The sequence below is a fragment of the Talaromyces atroroseus genome (genome assembly GCF_001907595.1).
Source record: "Talaromyces atroroseus strain IBT 11181 chromosome Unknown scaffold_1, whole genome shotgun sequence".
NCBI classification, from domain to species: Eukaryota; Fungi; Ascomycota; class Eurotiomycetes; order Eurotiales; family Trichocomaceae; genus Talaromyces; species Talaromyces atroroseus.
The window spans coordinates 2,638,458-2,661,105 of NW_017971433.1; the positions used below are offsets into that span (position 1 = coordinate 2,638,458).

Consider the following 22,648-nt stretch of genomic DNA (forward strand, 5'->3'; position numbering starts at 1 on the left):
GCTGGAAAGACATTTAAATGTTCACACAATCACAGGCGCTTCCCATTCATGGGCACTCCCATTGATACTTCCATTGCATACCAACCTGCACCAGCCAGACCCCAAGTGGCCAAGTAACAGTGATTCTATGCACATTCACTAACTGGTAGAGGCTCATTCCCTTCAAAAGAAGTGTTTACAGACAGAGAGGTTGCCACAAGACTTGTAGCTGATTGAAAATAGTCCTAGCCTTCACTGGCCTGGCATCCAACAGAAAACCACAAGCCCGGAGAACTTTGTAGGATACATTAGTAGATTTTTATATTAAGGGCACATTTGTTATATAGTAGTTACAAGTCTGAAGCAGTAACATTGCTAGCCACAGGTTCATCATTCTACTCCCACTCCTCCTTCAGCCCCTTTAAGCCCTTGGTGCCAGTCACCTTCTTTTCAGCCACTTTTTGAGTGTCTTTCTTTTTGTCCTCAGCTTCTTGCTCCGCAGATGGAAAGGCCTCTTTCTTCGAACCCCACAGCGTCCTAACACCTTCATCAACTGTCAAGGCATTCTCACCACATATCCTCCTCTCTTCCTCGATCTCTTCTTCACTTATGCCATTCGTAGCCCATATTCGGTGTATTCGCAGATCGTAGGGACCCTCCACTCGATCAGTAAGACCGATCCCAATTGACTTGACTCTATTTTTCAGTAAAGAGTGCTGCGGTTCGATGATCATGCCATAATTTGTGCGAACAAAAGACTGGAATGGTAGAAGCACAGTCTCCCATCCTGCCGAGCCAGATGTTGTTGCGCTTATAATGGTCTCTGCAGGAGGAATATCGGATAGCGATGGAGGAATGCCACCGGGATACAGCTTGTCATTAATGTCATTAACCTCTGATGCTTCAGCTGCCGCGGCCAGGGGACTTGAAGCTTCGGACGGCCGGCCATGGACGCGATGATGTCTTGTGTAAAGTCTATGTTGATGAATATCAGTTTCCACAATGGAGTCGCTCTGAATATTGATCGTATATCTTCGTCCATCGCTCTTCACTCGCAGGGCTAAGTATGTGTAAGGATCGACGTCCCAGAACAAGCGCCCAAAGAGCCAGTACCCTTTATCTCGGTTTCGGAAAGCAGCATATCCCGTGCGCTCCACGCGCCAGTTATTTGGCAGTTTTGTCGATATGCTTCCGTGGAATCGCGCATGTGCCGGCTCAGTCGCAGTCGCAGGGACATAGTCTAGATCGGCTGTACTGAAACCGCCGACGGCGCGATCCGCCATGGTCTTGCAGGACGCGACTGACGATTCATCTTCGAAATCGAGAAGCTTGTATGGCTTGGTTGGCGTTGAGAGTGCTTCCGTGTTCCATGCTAGATTGCAATGATGTTAGTGAACTACTCATAGGCGATGTGAATGGCGATGTACCGATGCGTGTCAGACGACTGAGCTCTTCCGTGCTTTTCTTGAAGAATCCAGGCGGCTTCGCAGCTAGACAGCGAGCTGTAGGAATCATTGCGCAGGTATTTCAATTATTCCATTCGACAGTCCGTGTGCTTGCAATGTAGAATAGGTGTTCAGCGATGATCTGGCGATGGAATGTCGTCGGATGACGATGTGTGGCGCTAGGAGAATAAATCAGGCCAAGCTAAGATAAGATAAGATAAACCGCGTTCGTTATCTACTCTGTATACTACGAGTACATGTGGTGACGCTGTGTCTAATCAACCATTCAAGTCTTTAATCCTCTCGTTCAGCTGTAGCCTGCTTGCGCAGAGCCAGGAACTTTGACGCATAGTCATTGGCCAGAACCAGGTCGCCGGACAGATGCATGACGGTCGCCTTTTTCGCCATCATCTCACATTGGCCCAACACGTCTTCAATAGCCTCGTACTCGTCATAAGAGCAATCAATGTATGCGAGTGCTCTCGTTACATATTCTTTCTTCTTCAATGGATCAGCGGTTTTGTGGTTCCTACCGTCACCGCCACTAGTAGACGAACATTCACCGGCCAGACCCATGTTTGCATCCACCAAAATAGAATACGACCGTGCGGTGAGATAACGATCGTCTAGCTCGAGAACTTGGGGCATGATGCTCTCCATCATCTCTGAAGCGGCTTCGAATTCATGAAGACTCAAGAGTACTACGGCAAGTACACGAATAGCCTCCCATAGACCTGGTAACACACGAGATCGGTGAGCAATGCTAGCAGCTCGCATTGCCATGGAAAACCCTCTTTGCGGCAGGCCAGTTTTCTCAAGAATTCTTGCTTTGTAGCAAAGTAGTCTTATTTGAGTCAAGACGTCGAAGTTTTCTTGTTGTATGGACTGCGCTATATCCTCCACGATTGCCATTGCTTGTGTATAGTGGCCCCTGCGGAGACGGAATTCGATTTCCAAAAAGGAAAGCTGAAGAATTAGGTCAATGTCATGGATTCCGATGTCTTGTAATTGAGCAAATAGATGTTCCACGGCAACAGCATCATCCCTAGTATACAAGCGTCTGTTAGTCAAGGACTAGGGCTTCTTGGTTGGTCTTCTTTCTCCTTCGTTGGAACTTGCCTATGGATCTGTCGCTGTAACTTCAATATCCCTGAGAAATATGCCCAATATTGGCTCACTTTGAGTGACCGTGAATCTGCCGGCAGTATATCGTCGATACGAGCCATTGCTCTTTTGTGACCACCGCTATGGGACATCTGCTTTTTATTAACAAACGCTCAAGACTTGAATCCTGCCCTGTACTTACCAACTGACTGCTTCGATAGGCAATTTTGAGATGGTCTTCCACAGGTGCTCCCTTTGCGTAGCATTCGCGGAAAATGTCGCAGTGTAATGATGCGATGTGTGTGAGACCTGCAGGCCATTAGATGATTTGATTGAGAAAAATCACAATATACTCCTTACCTATCCGAGAAAATAAGGATGCCTCCAGCAACAGTTGTGGGCCCATCGTTGTTCTCAAATCCTTGGTCAGATTCAGGTAGGAAGATTTGACGACGTTTTCAAAAACAGACGCCAGACTCTCGCCCTTTTTGCCCACTGATTAGCAATACGTATGAAATTGTCTTTTAATTGTCCACCTACGTTCTGCAAGTCGAGTTTCGCTTCACTCAGATGGATCGTACTGAGCAAGCCCCATGATTCAGTCTCTTTAGCCTTTGCCTTTAGAAAGGCAAGGCCTTCCTTTTCACTACCAAGCATGCCGGTGTTCTGGACATGCTTCATTTCCTCCGGAAATGCTTTTCCAAAATGATATAGCCAGCTCATGCAAAAGTTCAGACAATTCATATCGTGCGATTCCCGCGCAATTGAAATGGCTTCTTGCATGGCAGACACCGCCTCGGCATAAGAACCAAAGTCAGCATGCAAGATGGCTAGGTTGAGTAAAGCGTATTGGTAGAAACTTCGATCTCTACTGTGCACCGTATAGTCAAAATATCGATGCAGATTATCAAAGGATGATGGATAATCTCCAGCCTTCCACGCATCTAAGAAGCGTATATAGTGTGACATGCTCGGAACGGTCACCCCGGTCGAAATAATATACTCGAGCTGGTCCCTAACTTCATCCGGCACTCGACCACCAATTCTTTGCAGTTCTTCGACCTGGAAGATTAATAATTGCTCCACATCCTTGGTGCTTATTCCAGCCTCTTCATCAGAATCATATTCAATGTTGCGATAAATCACCTGGCCAAGGTAACTGCCAGAGTCCAGGCCAAGCTCTGCTAGGTTGGCATCAACAGCCGACTGTCCTCCAGACGGATGTCGTCTCGCCCAAGCCCGATATGTCGGCAACCGATATTTTATAAAGCCACGCCATAATCTAACCGAGTCGTGAAATTGAAGCCTCGTAAACTCAAGCTGGGCTCGACGCACAAAGGCACCGAGAGGAGAAGATCGGGACAGAAGCATACGATCCATCACAGGCACAATACCGTTGTCTCTCTCGTAGATCAGTTCTTCCCTCGGCTTTTCAACAATGCAGTGTATGTCGGCAAAGAAGCTTTCCAGGGCATCGCAGCAGTCTAATGACCACATTTTCCGAAGTAACAGATCCCACACAGAACGCCCGGGAATCGAGGAGGCATGGTACGCAAGAACCTCTTCCAACTCATCCATAGACACAGCGTGGTTCCTGTCTCGATTGAATGCACGGGACGACTTGTCTGAGTCTCCGGGGCGCACAGGGAGGATATGAGCGACTAGAAAAGAAAGAATCGGTACAGCCGAAGTGTTGGGGACAATTCCTTCGGTGTACAAGGACACCAGACATAGCAAGGCGACCTTGGAAGGCGTAAGATAGCGACTCATGTTGCGCTCTCGTTCATGTTTAGACCTCTTGAAGAGAGTCAGTCCTCCTTATCACGCCTCGGACGTTTCAGCCGAAAGCACCAGCCTGGATTGGGGAAGTCATGCAATTAGCGGCGAAAGTTGCGGAATGTTGGTCAATCTTCTTAGGTATCAGAAAAGTATCAAAAGCGAGATGCTTCAAGCTCTTGCAAGTCCGTTTTGAGGCTGGCCAAACGCGACTTTGCTTCTGCAACGGCAAGAACGCGATTGGCAGCCTGAGGCATCCAAGCCCCGCCGATAATAATCGCATCAGATTCCCCCGCAATAAAAAAATAACTCGCATACTCAACTCGCAGGCATTGCTCTCCAACAGACACAATGGCTGAAGCTCTTACAAAGACCGACTTGCAGGGCATGCTGCCGCTCATCGCTCGCGGTAAAGTTCGCGATCTCTATGAAATCGACGAGAAGACATTACTCTTCATCGCGACTGATCGGATCTCAGCATACGATGTGATTATGGACAATGTATGTCTTCAAACAGACATGAGCTATATAATATGAACATCGACTGATGCGTAATCTTTTCCCCTCAGGGAATCCCAAACAAGGGCAAACTTCTCACCCTGTGCACAAAGGCCTGGTTCAACATCCTCCAAAACGCCATTCCTTCCCTTCGCACCCATCTCATCACTCTCGATCTTCCCCCTCAAATCCCAGAGTCGCAACGCGCCGCTCTCCAAAATAGAAGCATGCAAGTGCGGAAATACAAGATCTTCCCGATTGAAGCGATTGTGCGAGGGTATATCACCGGATCTGCGTGGAATGAGTATAAAAAGTCCGGCACTGTACATGGGATTCCCGTGGCACCCGGTTTGAAAGAGAGCCAGGCATTCCCTGATGGTCCCATTTACACCCCTAGTACGAAGGCAGAGCAGGGAGAACATGACGAGAATATTCACCCGGACCAAGGTTGGTTTGACTCATGCTTGATCTTCATCCCCTAGATTGTCAAACAAGAAAACATCAGACTAAATAATCCGTATAACAGCTGCCAAGATCGTTGGCGAACCCTACGCCGCAAAGATTGCAACCCTCGCTATAACACTCTACAAGACCGCTCACGCCTACGCTTATGAGCGCGGTCTAATCATTGCCGACACTAAGTTCGAGTTCGGCCTGGACACAGAAACCGATGAAGTAGTTCTCGTCGACGAGGTGCTAACACCAGACTCGTCTCGTTTCTGGCCCAAGGACAAATATGTCATAGGCCAGGGCCAGGAAAGCTTCGATAAGCAGTATTTGCGGGATTGGTTGACGCGCGAAGGCCTCAAGGGCAAAGAAGGCGTCAAGATGACGGACGAAGTTGCTCAGAAAACGGCGGAGAAGTACAAAGAGGCATGGGAGAAGATTACTGGCGGTGGAGAGTTGTAATTGCATACTTCTTCTCTCCTTTTTCATTCTCTTTTTGATTTACGACATTGATAACGGTGGGTTTATATAGATGCAACACTGACACACATCATGTAGCTATACTTGTAATTCGAGAAAGGGGTGGCAATTTGAATGAGTATGTAAAAAACTTGTTAGCATATAGGAATAGAGTAGGTTCTTCCAGAAAAGGGGTCTTTATTTGCTTATGCGATACAGTAAAGAAACCTTCTAGAAACCCAACCATCCTCACAACCTGTACCAAGCAATCTGTCGAACACATGCACCCATTCCCATATATATTTTGTCTATTCAGAATTTCTTTTTCCTGAGATCCTTTTCCACCCTGTAGCGATATGATAAGAAGAAAGGGAATCCGAAAACTTTGTTTCTGGTATAGATGAGCGTGTCTCTTCATTTTTTTTCATTTTTTTCTTTTCTATCTTTTCCAGCGGTGATGTTGCAGTGTTCGGCGCGTATAAGTAAACCAAATGTCTGTCACACTTTGTATATTTGAAACGCTCTACTTGCGTCTCTTCATTGTCTTCTCACACATATCGAGCAAGCCGTTCTTAGCCTCGCTATCAGGGAAGATTTGAATAGCAGCGGCAGCCTTGTCAGCGTATTCCTGAGCGAGAGCCCTGGTCTTTTCAATACCGTTACTTCGAGCGACAAGTTCGCGAGCCTAAAAAAAGAAACACCGTAAGTTAGAATCGCATGTATATAGAAGCGAGCGGAACAAGAGAGAGAGAAAAGCAAGCTTACTCTTTCCACATCACCCTTTTGCTCAAATTTCCGCCCAACTAGAGCTCCCAACTCGGGATTCTCCTTCCAGGCGAAGAGCAATGGAGCAGTAGCGAGACCCAGTTCTAGGTCAGCTCCCGCCGGCTTTCCAAATTCCGCCGAATTAACAGTGTAGTCCAACATGTCATCAACCAATTGGAAAGCGAGGCCAAGGTTGCGGCCATATGAGTATGCAGCCTCGACGATTTCGGGAGTGCTGTTTCCAAGCAGTGCGGTAGCACGGCAAGACTTGCTGATGAGGCTAGCGGTCTTGAGGTAAGTCTTCTGCAAATAGTAGGTGATAGTGTCATCAGTGAAGACGGGAGAGGCCTCGTCCGATGCAGTGTTCTTCAACTGCATGAATTCCCCTTCAACCAAGTTGGCAATCACCGTTGCTAGGAGTTCGATGACTTCCGGGTTTCGTAGTCGGGCCAGAGCCACGGAAGCTCGCCCGAGGAGAAAGTCGCCAGCCAGCACAGCCATCTTATTTCCAAACTGTGTATTCGCCGAGCTCGATGATCTCCGGGTAATGGCGTTATCGATGACATCGTCGTGAAGAAGAGAAGCAGTGTGGATCAGCTCCGTGATTTCAGCGAGTCGGCGCTGAGCAGGCAGGATGTTGGGGTCTTCGCCGAAGATGCCTTCCAGTTCAGCAGCTGGTGCTGTCAGGGGGCTGGTGTCGGGATTCGCGTCGGCTAGCACAAGCGGGGAGCTAATGGGCTCGCTGATGTTGGACTGTGACGAGGGCGAAGGAGCAGACAAGTGAGAGCTGCGAGGAGCAATCGCCGTGGCTTGTGACATGAGCAGGACAAGTAGCGGCCGCACATGTTTTCCTTCGCTCCAGGTGTAGTATTTAGCGACCTTGTCCAACATGGGATGACCCGATCCCAAGAGCTTGCGGATATTCTTGGTCAAGAACTTCAATTCCTTCCCAACAATGCGTAATGGGTCGACCGACACGCCTGCTGGAGCTTTTGGTGCGAAGCCTTTGGTGAACAGATTCTGCGCCGCGGCCACCGCAGCGCCAATTGGTGACACATCTCTTCGCCGCGAAGGATGGTATTTTCGCGAATGAATGGGGACGATTGTCAAAAGGAGCTCATCTCGTAAGCATTGGGAGCAGATCGAGGTAGATGGAAGAGCTCGACTCGATAGTAGCAGCCCAGAAGAGGCGCGTACGGCTCGAGCTCGCATGCTCAGCAAAGTCTAGTAGTAGAGTAGTAATGCAGTGGAAAATAAGTAAGAGAGAAAAGGGAAAAAAAGAGAAGAAAAGAAAACGAAATATATAGTACAAAGGGAAATACAGCGGAAGGTCCTGAGCAACGACAGGACGCTGATGTCGTCAAGAGCTCCCGGAAGGTAAGCTGAATTTTGATTTGGGCCTGGCCATCGAATTAGCAAGGCACAGACCATCGGCGGGCGGCTTCCCGAATCAACCCGGCAGAGGCACTTTATAAGTTTATGATATCAATACGAGCCTAACATACATTATTTAACTAGCTACAGAGTGAACCACACAATCAATTGCATACGTCTTGTCTAGCGTTGCAGCTGCAAACAAAGGAAAGTCGGCAATGGCTGTCCTAACGCACACGGACTGTACATGGGCCAACCCATCCAGAATCCTTCTTCGGGATTTGGCAGTAAAAGTAATGTGAAGAATGAAGAAAGAACCCCTTGAGAACATAGTAGTATTCCGAAGTGCAGTAAGCTGTCCGACTTGTCTGAAACCCCCCTGACGCAAAGAAAGAAAATTAGGAACACACATGGCTTCGAAGTCCCCTCAGTATACATGTAGAAAATGATGGGTGCATCGCTATACTGGCTCTATCCGTGCTTCTGCTTAAATGCCATCAAAGTCACCGCCAGCATCGTCTTCATCCATATCACCTTCCTGGATTTCTTTGACAAGTTCTCGCTCCCGTTCTCGCGCTTCCTGTGCGTTCTTCAATTCCAGTCGATGTTGATTCATGGGGAAACGCATAGCCTATGGGTCAATGTCGTGAGCGACTGGGGAGAAAGTAGTGTGGGGAAAGGGGGAGAAGAACTGACCTTAACGCTCTCATCATGGAGACTTAAGCAAGCCTGAATACGAGCGTGGAATGCCTCACCTGGCTCGCTTGTCAAATAGATATCACCCGCGTCCTTGCTCTTCATGAAACCCTGCTCGTGATCCAAGGTAGCGTCGATAACGCCATCCCGAATAGCTTTGGCGACAATATATTCCGCAGACTCCTCACTATGCAGACCGAGCCGAAGGCAGATGTCGCGCAGTGATATCCGCGAGTAGGCAATTGACATGACACGAATGCCAGTCTTGATGACATTTTGCCGTAGTCGCAATATCAGAGTATAGGTTCCGTCTTTTCGGAAAGTTGCACCATGAGTATCGACAATGTTCAAGAATACATCAAGATCACCTGTGCTAACAGCACGCACAAGGAGGAAGTAAGGGTGCAGCGCTTTTTCCAGAGGCGGCTGGCGGAAAATCGAACGGTCGGGGATATCGCCCATGAGCAAATCCACGATGACCAAGAGCTTCATGGACACCTGGTAGAACCCGCCAGCGCTATGACTGGTCGGTGATTTACGGGTAGCTCCAGTTAAATGGTCGTGCGCTTCACTATATCGCAGTTGAATGGCACGGATGCGACCCAGGTAGTAGAGGTACCGAGCAATTTGGTTGTTCGATGCCGCGGCTGGAAATTCGTTGTGGGCAATCAAAAGATCGGCCTGAGCGATGTGTGATGTGGACAAGTAGTTGCGCAGTAAAAGCGTGATTACGGTCGCCTGGATATCAACATCCTTGCGGAGCACGGCGGTGCGAAGCGCAGCAAGCAAAGGCCTGCGTATCTGAATGACGGCAGCAGAAGAGGACGGAGGTAAGGGAGCCAGTTGTTCATAGAAGAGGGAGAAGTAAAAATACACGCGTGCGATCAAAGAGTCCAGAGTTCGACGGTTCAATAACCGCAATCGCTCAACCAATTTGCTCGAAAAGTCGGCGCCAAGCTGAGTTTCTTTCTGGTCGTAAAAGTAAATCTGAACGAGGATTGAGAGATAAGTATCGACTTCTGGCAAAATTTCACGGAACGCTTTGGGTTTATCCGAATCTACATCCATCTTCGATGAGGCAGCTTCAAAAGCATCCGACTTTCCAATGGCCTCTAGTAAAAAGGCTGCGGTCGGGTTTGAGCTAGCATAAGTATCAACAATAACTTCGGCAAGGACGTCGGGCGAGATATATCTGCGCATGGAGGATATTGATCGCAGGACCCGAAGGGTAAACCGAGAGTCGAAGTGCGTAACAGCACGCTCCAAAAGACCAAAGTTGTTTCGGATATCTGAATAGGCAAAAATAAATAGCGAAATGGTCAATAACAAAGCACGTTTTCGAGATTTTCTTTCTCTCCACTACCAAAAGTGGGAAAGACACTCACCTTGTACAGCCTTCGCCCTGGGGTCGATCTCTGGCTCTTCTGCCTGAGCATCCTTCTCGTCTGAGCCTTCCATGGCCACGTCTTCCTCTTTGTCTTTCTTGTTATCCTGGCCAGATAGTCTGGCACCCTTTGCTGGGGGCACTACAACAGTCATCTGGTCACCATCATGCTCCCTGCTGGTTTGGATGGACGATGTAGGCCCACCTGGCGTATCCTCTTCCATCTCCACGTCTTCGGCGCGGTTAGCACCGTTCTCTACTGGGTCTGTGCCATTTCGCTGCGGCTGGTCACCACTCATGGTGCTATTGTTGTTGCTGTTCGAGGCGCTGGCACCCTTTCCTGTGACGGTCTTCTTGGCCGGAGCAGATTTAGCCTTATTCGCCGCCGAGCGGGTTGTCGGGGCAGCTTTATCTTTGCCCGAGGTAGAATTCGAATTAGAACGAGCTTTTTCGCCGTTGGTCGATGAAGAGGTATCACCCTTGCTGTTGGACCTCAAAGATCGTCTTTCAACTGGCATTTTTCCCAGCTTACGATAGCTCCGATCGGGGGCGACGGAACCAACAAGCAGCGGTTGGGGGAAGGGGCTGTGGCACGCAACAGCCAGACAAGACAAGACAGAGCTGAGCAAGCAGACGAGAAGGGCAGAGAAGAAAAAAGCGAAGGGCCGGGGAGGGGGGTGGTTGACAAAGCGGGCGATGGGATGGGGGAGGAGTGATGATGATTGATGATGATGATGATGATGGAGGCAGAAGGTAGCAGAACAAGCAAGAGCAGCGCAGGGAGCAGCAGCAACCAGCAACGCAATAGTCAGTGCCAAGCCCGATGCCGAATTAGGTAAGCTGGCCTGGGTCCGCCTTCGTTCTGCCGGTCACGCGCTGGCCAAGCAGGAGCGACCAGCTTCAGATGACAAGCAGCAGCAGGCCTTGGTCCGCTGTGCAGTGCTCGCTGCTCGCTGCTCGCTGTTCCCAGCCGGATGCGCTGGCATGGTGCGTTGTTGTGTTGTCAGTCTTCGACGCGCGCGCTGTCATAGCTCCTGCCTGAGGCCGCCGCAGCTGCCAGTCTTGGCGCTGATTGGTCGCGGCTCAACAACCTTGGAAGTTACTGTAACGACAACAACAACAACAACAACATTTAATCGCGCTGTGTAGCAGAATACGCCGCTGTCTTGCTGGTCGCCATGTCGCTCCTGGAGAACCACCTGGAGCAGATTACGCTCTCTGCAAATGCTGTTTCTGAACTATCGTGAGTTGTACACTAACAAGGTCAATAAAGATTCACCAGGTCTTACTTCCGAACCCCTCCCGCAGATTCCCCCCGCCCAAGATATTCACAAATGCTTTGCTCAACACCCCCGATATTACCGCCTTGATCAGGGATACCGAAGCGCATGAGCGCGCCCTGTTTACCCTCGATTCATCTACCAAGCCCTCGCAAAGGCGCGCTACTCGTCGAGGGACTACATACCCGGCCGACACTCAACGCGAGACTATGATCAGTCGAATCAACGCTGCGAGAAACAATCGGAATCAATCTGCAGTTGCCCGTGTTCTCGGCACCGACATGATGGAGGAAATCAGGCGCTCAACGGGCTCCTCTACCAGACTCGCACGTGGTGAGATCAACGTGGAAGTGCTTCTCAAAGGCGCCGAAATCTTGTGCAATGTCTAGTACGTTACTTTCGATTACTTTTGTCGCTTTAAAAATTATCGAGCAATATCCTAACGAATGGCTGTGTACAGTCCCGTCGCTGGCGCTGCGGAAAAGATATCAGACCTGCGTTACCGCTACTCTGAAATCAGCGAGTCGCTCGTTCGACTGGAAGCCCGGGTCGCCGACAATGCTGCAGAGTTAGAACGTATGAATGAGGCCTATGATCGGGACAACGATATTGAGTTTTCTGAACCACATCACCATGAGATCCATGTTACCGATGAGGATATTGAGCGAGAGCTTGAGGAGATTCGAGACTTGGAGAGGAAGAAGCAGAACCTTGAAGACCGCGTTAACGGGATGGAGCGAGATCTGGGAGGCTTGATGAGATGATTATGCTCAACACGCATAAGTGAAGCTACTCGTTGGAAGCCTTGTCTCGGCTTTGCATATCGATTCTCACCCATTTGAGCTCAGCTTAAAGCTACAGAAAGGGTGTCTGATTGCGATGTTGTTTAATCCTGGCAGCAATAACGCTATGGCACCGCCTATCGTCGGCAGACAACCCATGGGGAGCTCTACCACGGCCATTGCACGCTTATCGGTAGACAGGGGACGCCGGTCCAGATTCTGGGAGTGACCCAACAGTGCATCGTATGCCAGTCACGTCAGATTGGTGGACTGTGATGTACTATGGATTATAGGCTGGATACTGGTCAATATCTTTTTTCGGATCTAACTGCCAACAATAGCATACTCTCGGCAGATCGATACTGGCTTTGCAAAGCAGAATTGAGCATATGTGTAGCACGAGCCCGCCTATCTCATCCATAGGGCAAGGCCAGTTCCTAATAGCATATGAAATCCCACAGTGTATTGGCCATACAATGATTTGTAGATTCAGGAAAACTCCAGACATGGAAACCCCCCAAGACTGTAACTAATCAGTTAACTAAGCATGGAGTTTATTACGCAGCGGGCGGAAGGCCGATGCCAAGCCCTGACCAACCAAGGATGGCAAAGCTCGGATTTCTGCCAACTCCCGACGTCAAACATCCAACAGACTTCAAGTAACTGTACGGGCAGGCGAAGAACGTGTTGTCCTCCAGGTATACCGATTTTATAACTATCGGAAATCTCCATTGCTCTTGCATCGCACCTGTATATTTCCTCAGAAAACCCTCTCGGCGCTCCCACGACGAAAAGGGCAGCCATGGACGGCCAGGGCGCCCAGCCTGCTACGAACCAGCAACTCCCTCCTCAGCAGCAGCCATCTCTAATCCGCACAGATCAAGTGGCCAAGTTGCCGCATCTCACTGATGCCCAGAAATCGCAACACACCCAGCTAGTTAGGGGCCTATGGGACATCTTAAACTCGCGCGACCCTTCGAGTGACGAGTATCGAAATGCGCAAGTACGGCTTATGCAGGTCTCACAGACCCTCATGAAAGGGATGCAGATGTTCAGGAATAAGCTACAGCAGCAGCAGCAACAACAACAACAGCATCAACAACCACCGCAACCACAACCACAGCAGCAAACGGCGCAACCACCTGCTCAAAATCAACAGCCCGCCCAATCAAATAGCAACCCAGCAACGTTCAATCAGCTGCTCCCAGCTATTCAAGCCAAAGTAAACAGCATTCAATTCCAACTTCCGCCAACCAGTACCAGAGAGCAGGCGGCCAACTGGCTTATCGAAGCCAAGCTTCGATATGGCATGGCGCTTCAGAAGCAGGAGATCGGACGAACAAGGAGCCTTGAAGTACGACAGCAAGTTCAGGCGCGTCAGGGATCGATAAGCTCAGAGGAGATGACAGCCTTCAAGACAAGACAGCTGCAAGCAGAAAAATTGTTTCGTGAAGGCCAAGAGTTCTTGAAAAAATTTCAGGAGCAACAGGAATCATTCAGAGCTGCCAGAGCTGGTGGTCAGGGCGCAGTTGCGCCACCAGGACAACAGCAGGGCACTAGCCAAAACGTCAGCTCCACGGCAACCCCCGCAAGCACATCTACACCAGTCCACCCAGGACAACCACCAGCTCCAGCCCCTCATACTGTCAACTCAGCTGTTAACGCTGCACGAGTACAAGCAGGTCAAGGACAAATCAATGCAGTGTCTTCTGTGCAAGGTCAGACAGCTACAACTCAGGCACAGGGACAAACGCCTACCGCAACTGCTGTAACACAGCCAATTGCGCAGCAAGCACAAGCTACAACTCAACCAGACGGGACAACCATGTTGCAAGGTCAAGCGCCCAATACTCAACCTCGCCCTCTTTCGCATGAAGCGGCCATCTCTCAAGCAGCGAAATCGTACCAAGGCAATAACCAGCAGCAGCCACAGCAACCGCAGCAAGCAGGCACGCCTCAAGCTGCCGCTGCCTCTCATGCACATCCTCCTGGTTACATGCAAAATCGCTCAACTGAGAACACTACTCGCAACCACAACATGGCTATCCCTAAGAACTTGAATATCCAGCCGCCTGAGCCTGTTGCAATGGGCACTCCACGACCTACATTATCAGGAGGTCCTAGCCACGGTGCCGTTGGAGTTATGGGCCAACCTGCAATCCAAAAACATCCTGGATACGTCCTCGAAGGTGAAGGTCAGAGAGTGTTGAGCAAAAAGATGCTAGACATTCTGGTCCGTCAGGTAACTGGAGGTGGAGAAGGTGAAGGCCTCACACCTGATGCCGAAGAAGTAAGTCCATCTAACTACTACTCAGATTCGAATGAGCTCGTCAACTTTCCACAAATGAACTATAACTAAATCTTGAATATCTGATCTAGTTCATCTTGCAAATGGCCGACGATTTCGTCGACGACGTCATTACGGCAGCCTGTCGCCTAGCCAAATTGCGACCTTCATCAACCCTAGAGATTCGCGATATCCAGCTCGTGCTTGAGCGAAACTACAACATGCGCATCTCAGGCTTTGCGACAGATGATCTGCGCACAGTTAAAAAGCCACAGCCAGCTCAGGGTTGGACCCAGAAGATGTCAGCTGTGCAGGCAGCGAAGGTCACACAGGGGAAAGCCGAGTAATCAACTTTTCTCTTTCTTTCTTTTTTTTGCAAATAATGCCCATTCATAATCACAACATCATCATGAAACGGAGAGGATAAAAAACGGGGTAAAATATTTTGGTTCGACAAGCGTGGCGTTTATGGGAGGGAACAGTGCATTATCATTATTCTCGAGGGGGGTTTTATGGGAAAGGACGTCTTGTTTTTTTATCTATTCAAGCATGTCATTTATTTTCAGACTATATGGAGCTTCAAATACTGATACAGAAGCAAGTTTTGTCTCTCATCTACGGTTCTTAACAAGTCATTGCTTTTCAGGGGGGTTATCCAGACAAGACTAAGCAGATTCTATCCCGACATCAAATGAATATATATATATATATATATATGCATGGGAATGGACACGTAGTGTTATATTTACAACCATACTAATTATACCTGTCATGCATGCTAATCTCTCTCCCCAGACGAACCACGCGACGACAACGACCTCCGCCAAAACCAATCCTTCCCCTTGCGCCCACGCTCATTCAGCCACTCCGCATCCTCCTCTTCGACCAACATCCCACTAGTCCTGCTAGTCCTACCGGGAGAAGAGCCGCTGCTATGCGGTCTTCTTGCAGATGACGATGGGGAACTGCTACTTCGAAGACGTTGGCGGTGCTGGCGAGAGAGTGCCGCTGCTACAATAACGTGGGACATGGGATTAGAGATGGGGGTATCAGTGCTGGCATCATGTGGTTCAGCCGCGGAGGAGGACACCGTTCTTGCTAATGCGCCGGGAACGGTGAGATGAGTTGTAATATTTGTATGATCTTGATCATGGTCCACTGACGACGGTGCAGATGAAGACGAAAAGACCCCTGGATGACCTGATGTTGGCGCAGCAGGCGCCGACAGAATTCCAGCAATCTCCGTAAGACCCTCACCAATGGAATGAAAGTTATCATCATTATGAGGGGCAGTAGTAGTATGATCACCGCTAAAACGCTCGTCACCGCTGATACTGGTCAAATCCTCAAAATCGCTATTCAAATTCATCAGACCCATTTCCGTGTCTGTTGTTTCCATGGTCGTCGTTGCTCGTCTGGATATCTGTCTTGTCCACCGTCGTGTTAGGTAGCGCTGGATTCTGGAAAGTGTGCCTAAGCCATCGCCTTGCAGCAATGCCCTTCCGGATATTGTGTCCTCGGCATCACTGGTAAGCGCTGCTGCGGCTGATGTTGCGGCGACTGTCATGCTGTTGCTGCTGTTGTTGTTGCTACTATTCAGATTTGTACGCCGAATCCAGTGCTTAATCAGGCTCCATTTCATGCGTGCAATTCTGCCGTCAACATGGACATAGTCTCGCGGGCCATTGCGAGACCAGAGCGTCGGGTTTGTAGCTGCCATCTGCTGGAAGAAAGACTCGTATACTGCGCGTTCGTGCGGCGAAGGCCGGCTGTAGGATGAACCGCGTTTTATAAAGAAGTAGAAACCGATGACGCCCACCATGAAGGGGATTGCAGCGATAAAGTACCATTTGATACTAGGGTTATTCTGGAACGTATCAACGTTCATTCCTGTTAGGTCAACAAACGTTAGCAGATCTTTCCGTGCCATATCTTCATAGGTGCATTCAAGTGTATAACACGCACCAAAAAAGCCGACGATAAAAGTCAATGGGAGGAATACAAAGGTAATCCAGCTCAATCGCCACACTGCGGTCGTGTCAGTATGCTTATATACTTCTTTCCGAGCCTTAATAGACCAGCAAAGATAGGAAAACAGGTAGACGTACTGCTCAGACCCAATTCCAGACTATGCCTGCTATCCCTGATCGAGACGCTCTGATACAGCAGCGAAATCAGCGACTCTGTCGGTTTGGTCAAATCCTCCGTAACCATGTTCGTCAAACGCTCAAAGTCTCCAGGGCTATCCTCAAGCCAGTTATCTTCGGAATCAACGTCGTCTGGAGCTCTTGTCTTTAGTCTTGTTTCTTCATTTCCACATAACGATGCTTCACCCACCGGTTAATTCATGCAACCGTGCCTTCATTTCTTGCATCACACTAATATGCACATTGACCAATTTCTCAACTTTGAGCCACGCACTCGAATTCACCCACAGCTCCGGCGCGCGAGACTCGTCATCTGGGCGATCGTAAACCTTATCCTCCAAGATATTCATATGCGTAACAGCGTGGTCCAAGAACACCGCCCAGTTCATAGCAAGAGCCTTGAAGATATCACTCAGGATTGACTTTGAGCAGTTCAACGCAAGTTTCGCATCGGCATTATCGGCATTATCGTCGTCTTCAATGGGGTCTCTGGACTCAAATGCCAGTAGAAAAGGTAGACGACGCCATCTGCACTCAAGCTCTCGTCGGGCAGGGATCAGAGTATCATCGAAGCTTCCCGAGAACGAATTGTCGAAGATGATGATCACGTTGCCATTGTCGTAATTGCGCACACGATATTGTTTATTCTTGAAGGGTCCATTGGCGGGGTCGTCGTCTTTGTTATCACCAGCGCCGAACGCATCTGGTGGGTAGAAATTCCTCCTTCTCGGCGGTGATTGATCTCGCGATAAGCTGTTGTTCTCTGATGGGGCTTGCCTGTGCTGGATATAGCAACTCAGTCGCTGCGCATACACATCATGACTGTATATCGGCTCATCTAGCACTATTTAGCCACACTCCACTTACGAACAGAATAGAAATGAGGGGGAGGGGGAAGCTTACCATTGTCATCGAAATCATTCAACTGCATCACTCTATCAATCTCGCTCTCCTCTCTGGCTCTATTCCCTCTTCTCACAGAAAACCCCTTCATATAATCCAACCCAAACGAAGTCTTATTAACGCCCCTGAACGGATCATACTGCACTCTCCACGTCTTGCCCACCAAAAAGGGCTTTCCGCCGCGAATCTCCGGCTTTTTGTATTGCAAATAACGCCCGAAATCAGCACCGACGTTCTCGTCGTGCGAGGACCTGGAGGCAATGTTGAATTTGCGCAAGAGGAATGGAACGGCCCAGTCGGCGTTTTGCACGTGGATGACGCGCATGGCGGGTGGCTCTGTTGCTGCTGTGACCCCTTGCTGGGTTCTATAGAATTTGTGGAGAGCGTGGATGTTGAAGACTTCTTGCGCGGAGACTTTGCGCATGTGAGAGCGCGATTTGTCTGTTTTTCCCCCTGTTAATTTAGGAAAGCATACGTACAAAACAAAAGAAGAGAGAGGTTGAGTTGAAAAGAAAAGACGAACCACTTCTTGCATAGTCAATCATGAGCACTCTCCCAGACTTCACGTCCAAGGCCGAATACTCCTTGTGCCATTTCAGGCCGGGGTCTTGAAGATAGCGACGGTACGCTGTATGGCATTATGGATATGAGCGTAGTGTACACAGTGTGGTGTGTTTTGATACATCTGCAAGCTCACCATTCCGTCTCTTCCCGGTAGTATTTTCTCCCGCGTCACTATCTTGAGTCCGCCGCTTCTTCTTCTTCTTCTCTTTCCTGTTCTTGTTCTTCTTCCTTCTATCATCTTCATCGCTGTCGTCGTCGCTGTCGTCGTCCCTGTCTTTGTTCCGGCGCGGAGTCTCAATGTGATCCGAAATGCGACTCTGGGAATCATCTAAAAAACCAGCAGGCCAGTCAGACTAGCGCCTATTTATCTTAATAGGACATAGCATGAGTGCGTACCTCTGTCCTCGTCTTTCTCGTCGGCGAATCCAGTGTCTTGTCGGCGCGTCTCAGTCGGCGACGACGAGGCCGTGACTGTTAGCGGCGGCGCTTGCCATGCGGGGATGTCTGCCATGGCAGATGCAGATTTGTACACAAATTGACAGAAGATTTTTGTACAGTAAAATATATAGAGAGAGGGAAAAAACGAAATGAAAGACGTTAGATGCGCCGGCATCGCTGATCGCGAGCTACCAACAGCTAGCCTAATGCCTAGCATGAAGGTAATTTGTATATCAAAACAAATACGAGGCTAGTTGCAGTCAGCTGAATGCTAACCTTAGTCAAGTAGACGCACATCTTGGGCATGATATATATATATATGTATGTATTGGTGTATGCATCGCTAGTTGACGTTAACTACTCTAATCTAAGCTAATCGACGACGAAACAAGCTGGTATAGAATCAACAAAAGCAAGCAAACGGCAAAACAAGACAATACCGACTTGTCTGTCAGCAGGAGTGAATAATGGCATACAATTTGAATGAGACGAAGCAAGAAAAGGAAAAGAAACAGCTGAATGAGCTAGTGGTGTATGTATGTATAAGTCATGATCAGGTTGATCACTCCCAAAGTGTGGTGTGGTGGTGAGTGGGAATCTTATATAAAAAGCAAGGCTGACAGTAGGAAATATATTCACGGAAAGGAAGGAGAGCAAGGCAGGCGAAGAAAAGACTTCCGCAAGACGCTTTCTGAAGAAAGATAATAACATAACAACGAATAGCAAAGGAAACCCGAGAACAAAAGGCGGTATCATGTCAAAGGAACAATAATTGTACAAAACGGTCGTTCATGATGGAGATAGAAGAAGAAGAAGAAGAAGAAGAAGAAGAAGAATTGGAATCAGCTTGGTGCTGGGGGCGACAACGGCGAAGCGACTCGACCTTTTTCGGATGCGCGATCCGACAACTCTGCGCGATTCTTGGGACTGCGGCCACTCTTTTGACTTCCAGCTTCACCGGCTTCGTCGACAATGGGCAGCGTGGACGGTCCGTTAACACTATTCGCGTCTTGCGGATCCCACATAGTCGACAGAGTGCGTGTTTGCGGCTCTGGGCCAGAGTGTCGGGCCACGTTCTCTGCTGCTTCCATGGTCCTTTCCACTGACTCCCGGCGCATGCCTTCGGTAGCCCTGACTCGGTCTTCAGAGGTCGCCTCATTGGCCCTGGCCTGCTCTAGTCGCTCTGCCTCTTCTTTGGACATTGTAATCCCTTCCATAAAGTTGATGAAGCGCTCTCCATATTGCTCTGGAGGGATAGGTGATATCTGTGTCCGATTGTTCGACAACCCCTTCCAGAAATTCTCGGCCTTCTTAACAATGCCATACTATAACCAAGCTCGTCAATACAATCATAAGGCATAAATAAGGACATACAGAGTCAGGGCCAAAACTTACCGGGGTCAAACAATCAATAATACCAAGGTAATAAATCTCCTCTCCCCGCTGCCCGTTCTCATGTGTCGCTCGAAGCCCGCCATCATCAGAATAGAAAACCAGATTCTTCCTCTCGTCGAGAATCTCATCCGGCATCTTGGCTGCCGTCTGCTGTATAGGTACCGGGCGCTCTCGTTTCAGCGTCAGCCGTAGCTCTCTAGCCTTGCGCGCGTTCTCCATTTTGGATGGCGTCCTTGTCAAAAAATTGGCACTGGGATCTTCATCCCGATCCCCCCCGGGCTGAAAGACTTGCAATGTCTTGTCGCGCAGCTTCTCCTCATTACCGCGACTCAAATCGTGAATCCCGACTAATAGCGAATAGTCCATGATCTTGAGCCTCTGCAACAGTCGCACATCTCGTCGCAGCTGGGCCATAAAGACCTCTTTCTTCATCGGCCCTTGCTCTAGATGACGGTTTCTTCGTAGCCAGTTGAGATCCTTCATTGTTGCGCGGGGGTTTCTTTCCAGATCTTCTTCGTGCAAATCGCGCCCAATAGTCGAACCTTTTAGATCGAAGGTCTGGTGAATATCGCGATGTGGAGGGAAAAGGTTGTTCATGACAACGAAGTGAATCTTGCGACCATACGCCATCTTCACGCGATGCAGGCCATAGAATTGAGAGATCAGAGTATTCGGGTTGTTCTCGATATGCTTGTAGTAGTCCGGCAAGATCTTGCGTAGCAGCTTGTGTTCCGAGTGGTGGATCGTCTTGATGATGTATTTATAATCCCGGGAAAAATAAAAGAAGCTTCCACTCTTGCCAGGTGAGCCAAGCTCCGAAAGGATATATTTGCTCGTCAAGGACATCAAATAGTCTGCTGGATCCAGCTTGAATTTGGCGCGCAAGTTGCGAAAGACCCAAGGAGCGTAATCCTTAAACTTGAAGTCGTATTTGGCAGATGGCGTCAATTCGTTACCAGTTCTGAACACTCGATTAGCTTTTTGACGTGCCTTGGAAAACAAATATTGCAAAAATGAAAAGACGTACATGTCGAATGAAAACTTGTGTTTCGCATTAAAATCAGCCGGTTCCAGCTCACGATCCATCTTTGCATTGATTCTCGATACCACAAATCGGATACCGGTCAACATGTTGTAAGCAGTCACCCAATTCTGGTGATTTTGGTCTACTTTGGTGCCTACAATCACGCGGTCGTCATCTTCCTCCTCGCGGCGCTTCTTCCTGGCCCGTTTCTGCTTGATCGCTTCGGCCCAGCGAGCAGCATCTTCATCGGTTAGGGCGTCGTCACTCTGGTCCTGAGCGCCCGTCCGAGTAGCTCGACGAACAAGACTCAACGACGGGCGACGGTGGTGATCTGAACGACCGGTTGCGTACGCTCGAGCCTCGTCGAGGGAAAGCTCACGGCTCCTGCGGGAAATCGATCGCGGGATTTGGAGCGTATGTCTATGGGAATAGGAGCTCGGAGAGGAAGGTGAACAGGATTCATAATTGATCGGCGCGGGAGGAGAAGAATATCGATGCTGGGAGCGCCTGCTTGGTGGCGCAAGACGGTCAGGTTCGGGGGGCAGATGATTAGTCGAATCGTCGGGGAGCGAAGTAGACAGCGGAGCATGCGTGTAGCTTCTGGTCGAATGGCTGGGGTCTAGATAAGAAGCCCGGTCATCGCTCGTAGACAGCCTCTGAGGGTCGCCGTTGGAGACTGGTTTCAAACTCGGCGATCGTGAGGGAGTCGATAACAAAGTACTACTACCATTCATATGAGGCGGCTCCAGCTCGTACCCCTGTTGCGCATGCCCATCGACCATCGCTGATCCTCGACGGCTAGGCTGCTGCTGCTGCTGTTGTTGTTGTTGTTGTTCCCGACCCTCGCGGAAGGACACGCTATTCAGCGAGGGCGTGCTGTCTGTCCTGGAAAAGGGGCGATCCCGACTATAAGAACCGATGCTTGACCGCGCTCCGTTCAAGGATGGAACACTGCCATTCTTCAGGTTGGTGATGAACTGTTTATGGTCAGATTGCTGGTGGTTGAAATTATGCGGTTCGAGACGGCCCACATCGCCATTGGCGCCAGGGGTGTACAGAAAGGTGTTGCCAACGGAGGTCTTTTCGTAGGACTTTCGCTGGGCAATATCAAACGAGCTCGACGGACTGGCACTGGCGGGCTGATAAGGGCTGTCGGCGACGATTGCGGGCATGTTCCCGACCGTCTCAACCGTTTGTCTATGTATCTGTTCCACCCGTTCTTTTTCCTTCGAAAAGGGAACAATGACGTGAGGTCGGCGTGGAGCGGTTCTGGCGGGTCGAAAGCGCAGTTTGTTTTGTTGGTGGTGCCACAGAAATCAAAGCCAGAAAAACTCTCGGAGTCGTTCGGCAGAGCAATCAGGAGGCACGGGCAGGCGTCTGGCCAATGAATAAGGGAACGGTCCAAAATTATGATTAGAGACAGCAGAAGCAGGGTTAGAAACAGAGGCACAGAAAACCAGCAGGCATCGCTCGCTGGCTGGCTGGCGGGCGGAGGTGGTGCAGAGAGGAGACGACAAAGGGGCACACAGAGAGAGAGAGAGAGGGAGAGTTGCGTTGGTGGCCGATGATTACTAAGTTGCACGGCAGGAGAGAATGACGCAGATGGCCGATCGCTGGTTGCTGGTTGCTGGTGCTGGTGCTGGTGCTGGACAGAGGGCAGAAAGACAGAAAGGAGCGGGCTCAGGCTGCAGAGAGCGGTCGGTCAGGGAGCAGAAACGAAGTTCATGGAAGTTGCTGGTTGCAATAGGAGACGAGGCAAGGCAAGGCAAGCACCGGCGTTAAGCTGTTTCCGCCCCGGCGTCTCTTCGCAGCCCTTGGCGAGTGGCTGAGCCCTGCAGGCAATTTGATTCCTGTCCTGGCAGCACGTAGGTTAAGCACCCTGGTCACTAGGAGTGATTCGA

The 22,648-nt window shown here is 49.6% G+C and overlaps 8 protein-coding genes across 8 annotated transcripts; 3 read left to right on the forward strand and 5 right to left on the reverse strand.

Moving 5' to 3' along the window:
• Positions 1-374: 374 nt before the first annotated feature.
• On the reverse strand, positions 375-4,298 carry UA08_02006 (hypothetical protein; the record flags this gene model as incomplete). Its single annotated transcript, XM_020261732.1, has 7 exons — positions 375-1,351; positions 1,407-1,481; positions 1,841-2,425; positions 2,603-2,669; positions 2,731-2,837; positions 2,889-3,023; positions 3,110-4,298. 7 exons carry the CDS (start codon positions 4,296-4,298, stop codon positions 375-377), a joined length of 3,135 nt encoding a protein of 1,044 aa, XP_020123211.1.
• A 357-nt stretch (positions 4,299-4,655) lies between these two features.
• UA08_02007 (Phosphoribosylaminoimidazole-succinocarboxamide synthase) lies at positions 4,656-5,711 on the forward strand (the record flags this gene model as incomplete). The annotated part of the gene is made up of 3 exons (XM_020261733.1): positions 4,656-4,805; positions 4,874-5,249; positions 5,329-5,711. The coding sequence occupies 3 exons, from the start codon at positions 4,656-4,658 to the stop codon at positions 5,709-5,711; spliced, it is 909 nt and encodes a 302-aa protein (XP_020123210.1).
• Positions 5,712-6,231: 520 nt separating this feature from the next.
• On the reverse strand, positions 6,232-7,685 carry UA08_02008 (putative hexaprenyl pyrophosphate synthase, mitochondrial; the record flags this gene model as incomplete). Its single annotated transcript, XM_020261734.1, has 2 exons — positions 6,232-6,393; positions 6,474-7,685. The coding sequence occupies 2 exons, from the start codon at positions 7,683-7,685 to the stop codon at positions 6,232-6,234; spliced, it is 1,374 nt and encodes a 457-aa protein (XP_020123219.1).
• A 649-nt stretch (positions 7,686-8,334) lies between these two features.
• Positions 8,335-10,445, reverse strand: UA08_02009 (hypothetical protein; the record flags this gene model as incomplete). The annotated part of the gene is made up of 3 exons (XM_020261736.1): positions 8,335-8,478; positions 8,544-9,832; positions 9,929-10,445. The coding sequence occupies 3 exons, from the start codon at positions 10,443-10,445 to the stop codon at positions 8,335-8,337; spliced, it is 1,950 nt and encodes a 649-aa protein (XP_020123218.1).
• A 660-nt stretch (positions 10,446-11,105) lies between these two features.
• Positions 11,106-11,971, forward strand: UA08_02010 (hypothetical protein; the record flags this gene model as incomplete). Its single annotated transcript, XM_020261737.1, has 3 exons — positions 11,106-11,170; positions 11,236-11,595; positions 11,668-11,971. 3 exons carry the CDS (start codon positions 11,106-11,108, stop codon positions 11,969-11,971), a joined length of 729 nt encoding a protein of 242 aa, XP_020123712.1.
• An 820-nt stretch (positions 11,972-12,791) lies between these two features.
• On the forward strand, positions 12,792-14,623 carry UA08_02011 (hypothetical protein; the record flags this gene model as incomplete). Its single annotated transcript, XM_020261738.1, has 2 exons — positions 12,792-14,279; positions 14,369-14,623. The coding sequence occupies 2 exons, from the start codon at positions 12,792-12,794 to the stop codon at positions 14,621-14,623; spliced, it is 1,743 nt and encodes a 580-aa protein (XP_020123713.1).
• Positions 14,624-15,054: 431 nt separating this feature from the next.
• Positions 15,055-18,401, reverse strand: UA08_02012 (hypothetical protein; the record flags this gene model as incomplete). Its single annotated transcript, XM_020261739.1, has 8 exons — positions 15,055-16,166; positions 16,242-16,304; positions 16,385-16,555; positions 16,614-17,261; positions 17,327-17,779; positions 17,850-17,954; positions 18,024-18,218; positions 18,287-18,401. The coding sequence occupies 8 exons, from the start codon at positions 18,399-18,401 to the stop codon at positions 15,055-15,057; spliced, it is 2,862 nt and encodes a 953-aa protein (XP_020123714.1).
• A 769-nt stretch (positions 18,402-19,170) lies between these two features.
• On the reverse strand, positions 19,171-21,919 carry UA08_02013 (hypothetical protein; the record flags this gene model as incomplete). The annotated part of the gene is made up of 2 exons (XM_020261740.1): positions 19,171-19,653; positions 19,724-21,919. 2 exons carry the CDS (start codon positions 21,917-21,919, stop codon positions 19,171-19,173), a joined length of 2,679 nt encoding a protein of 892 aa, XP_020123715.1.
• Positions 21,920-22,648: the final 729 nt, after the last annotated feature.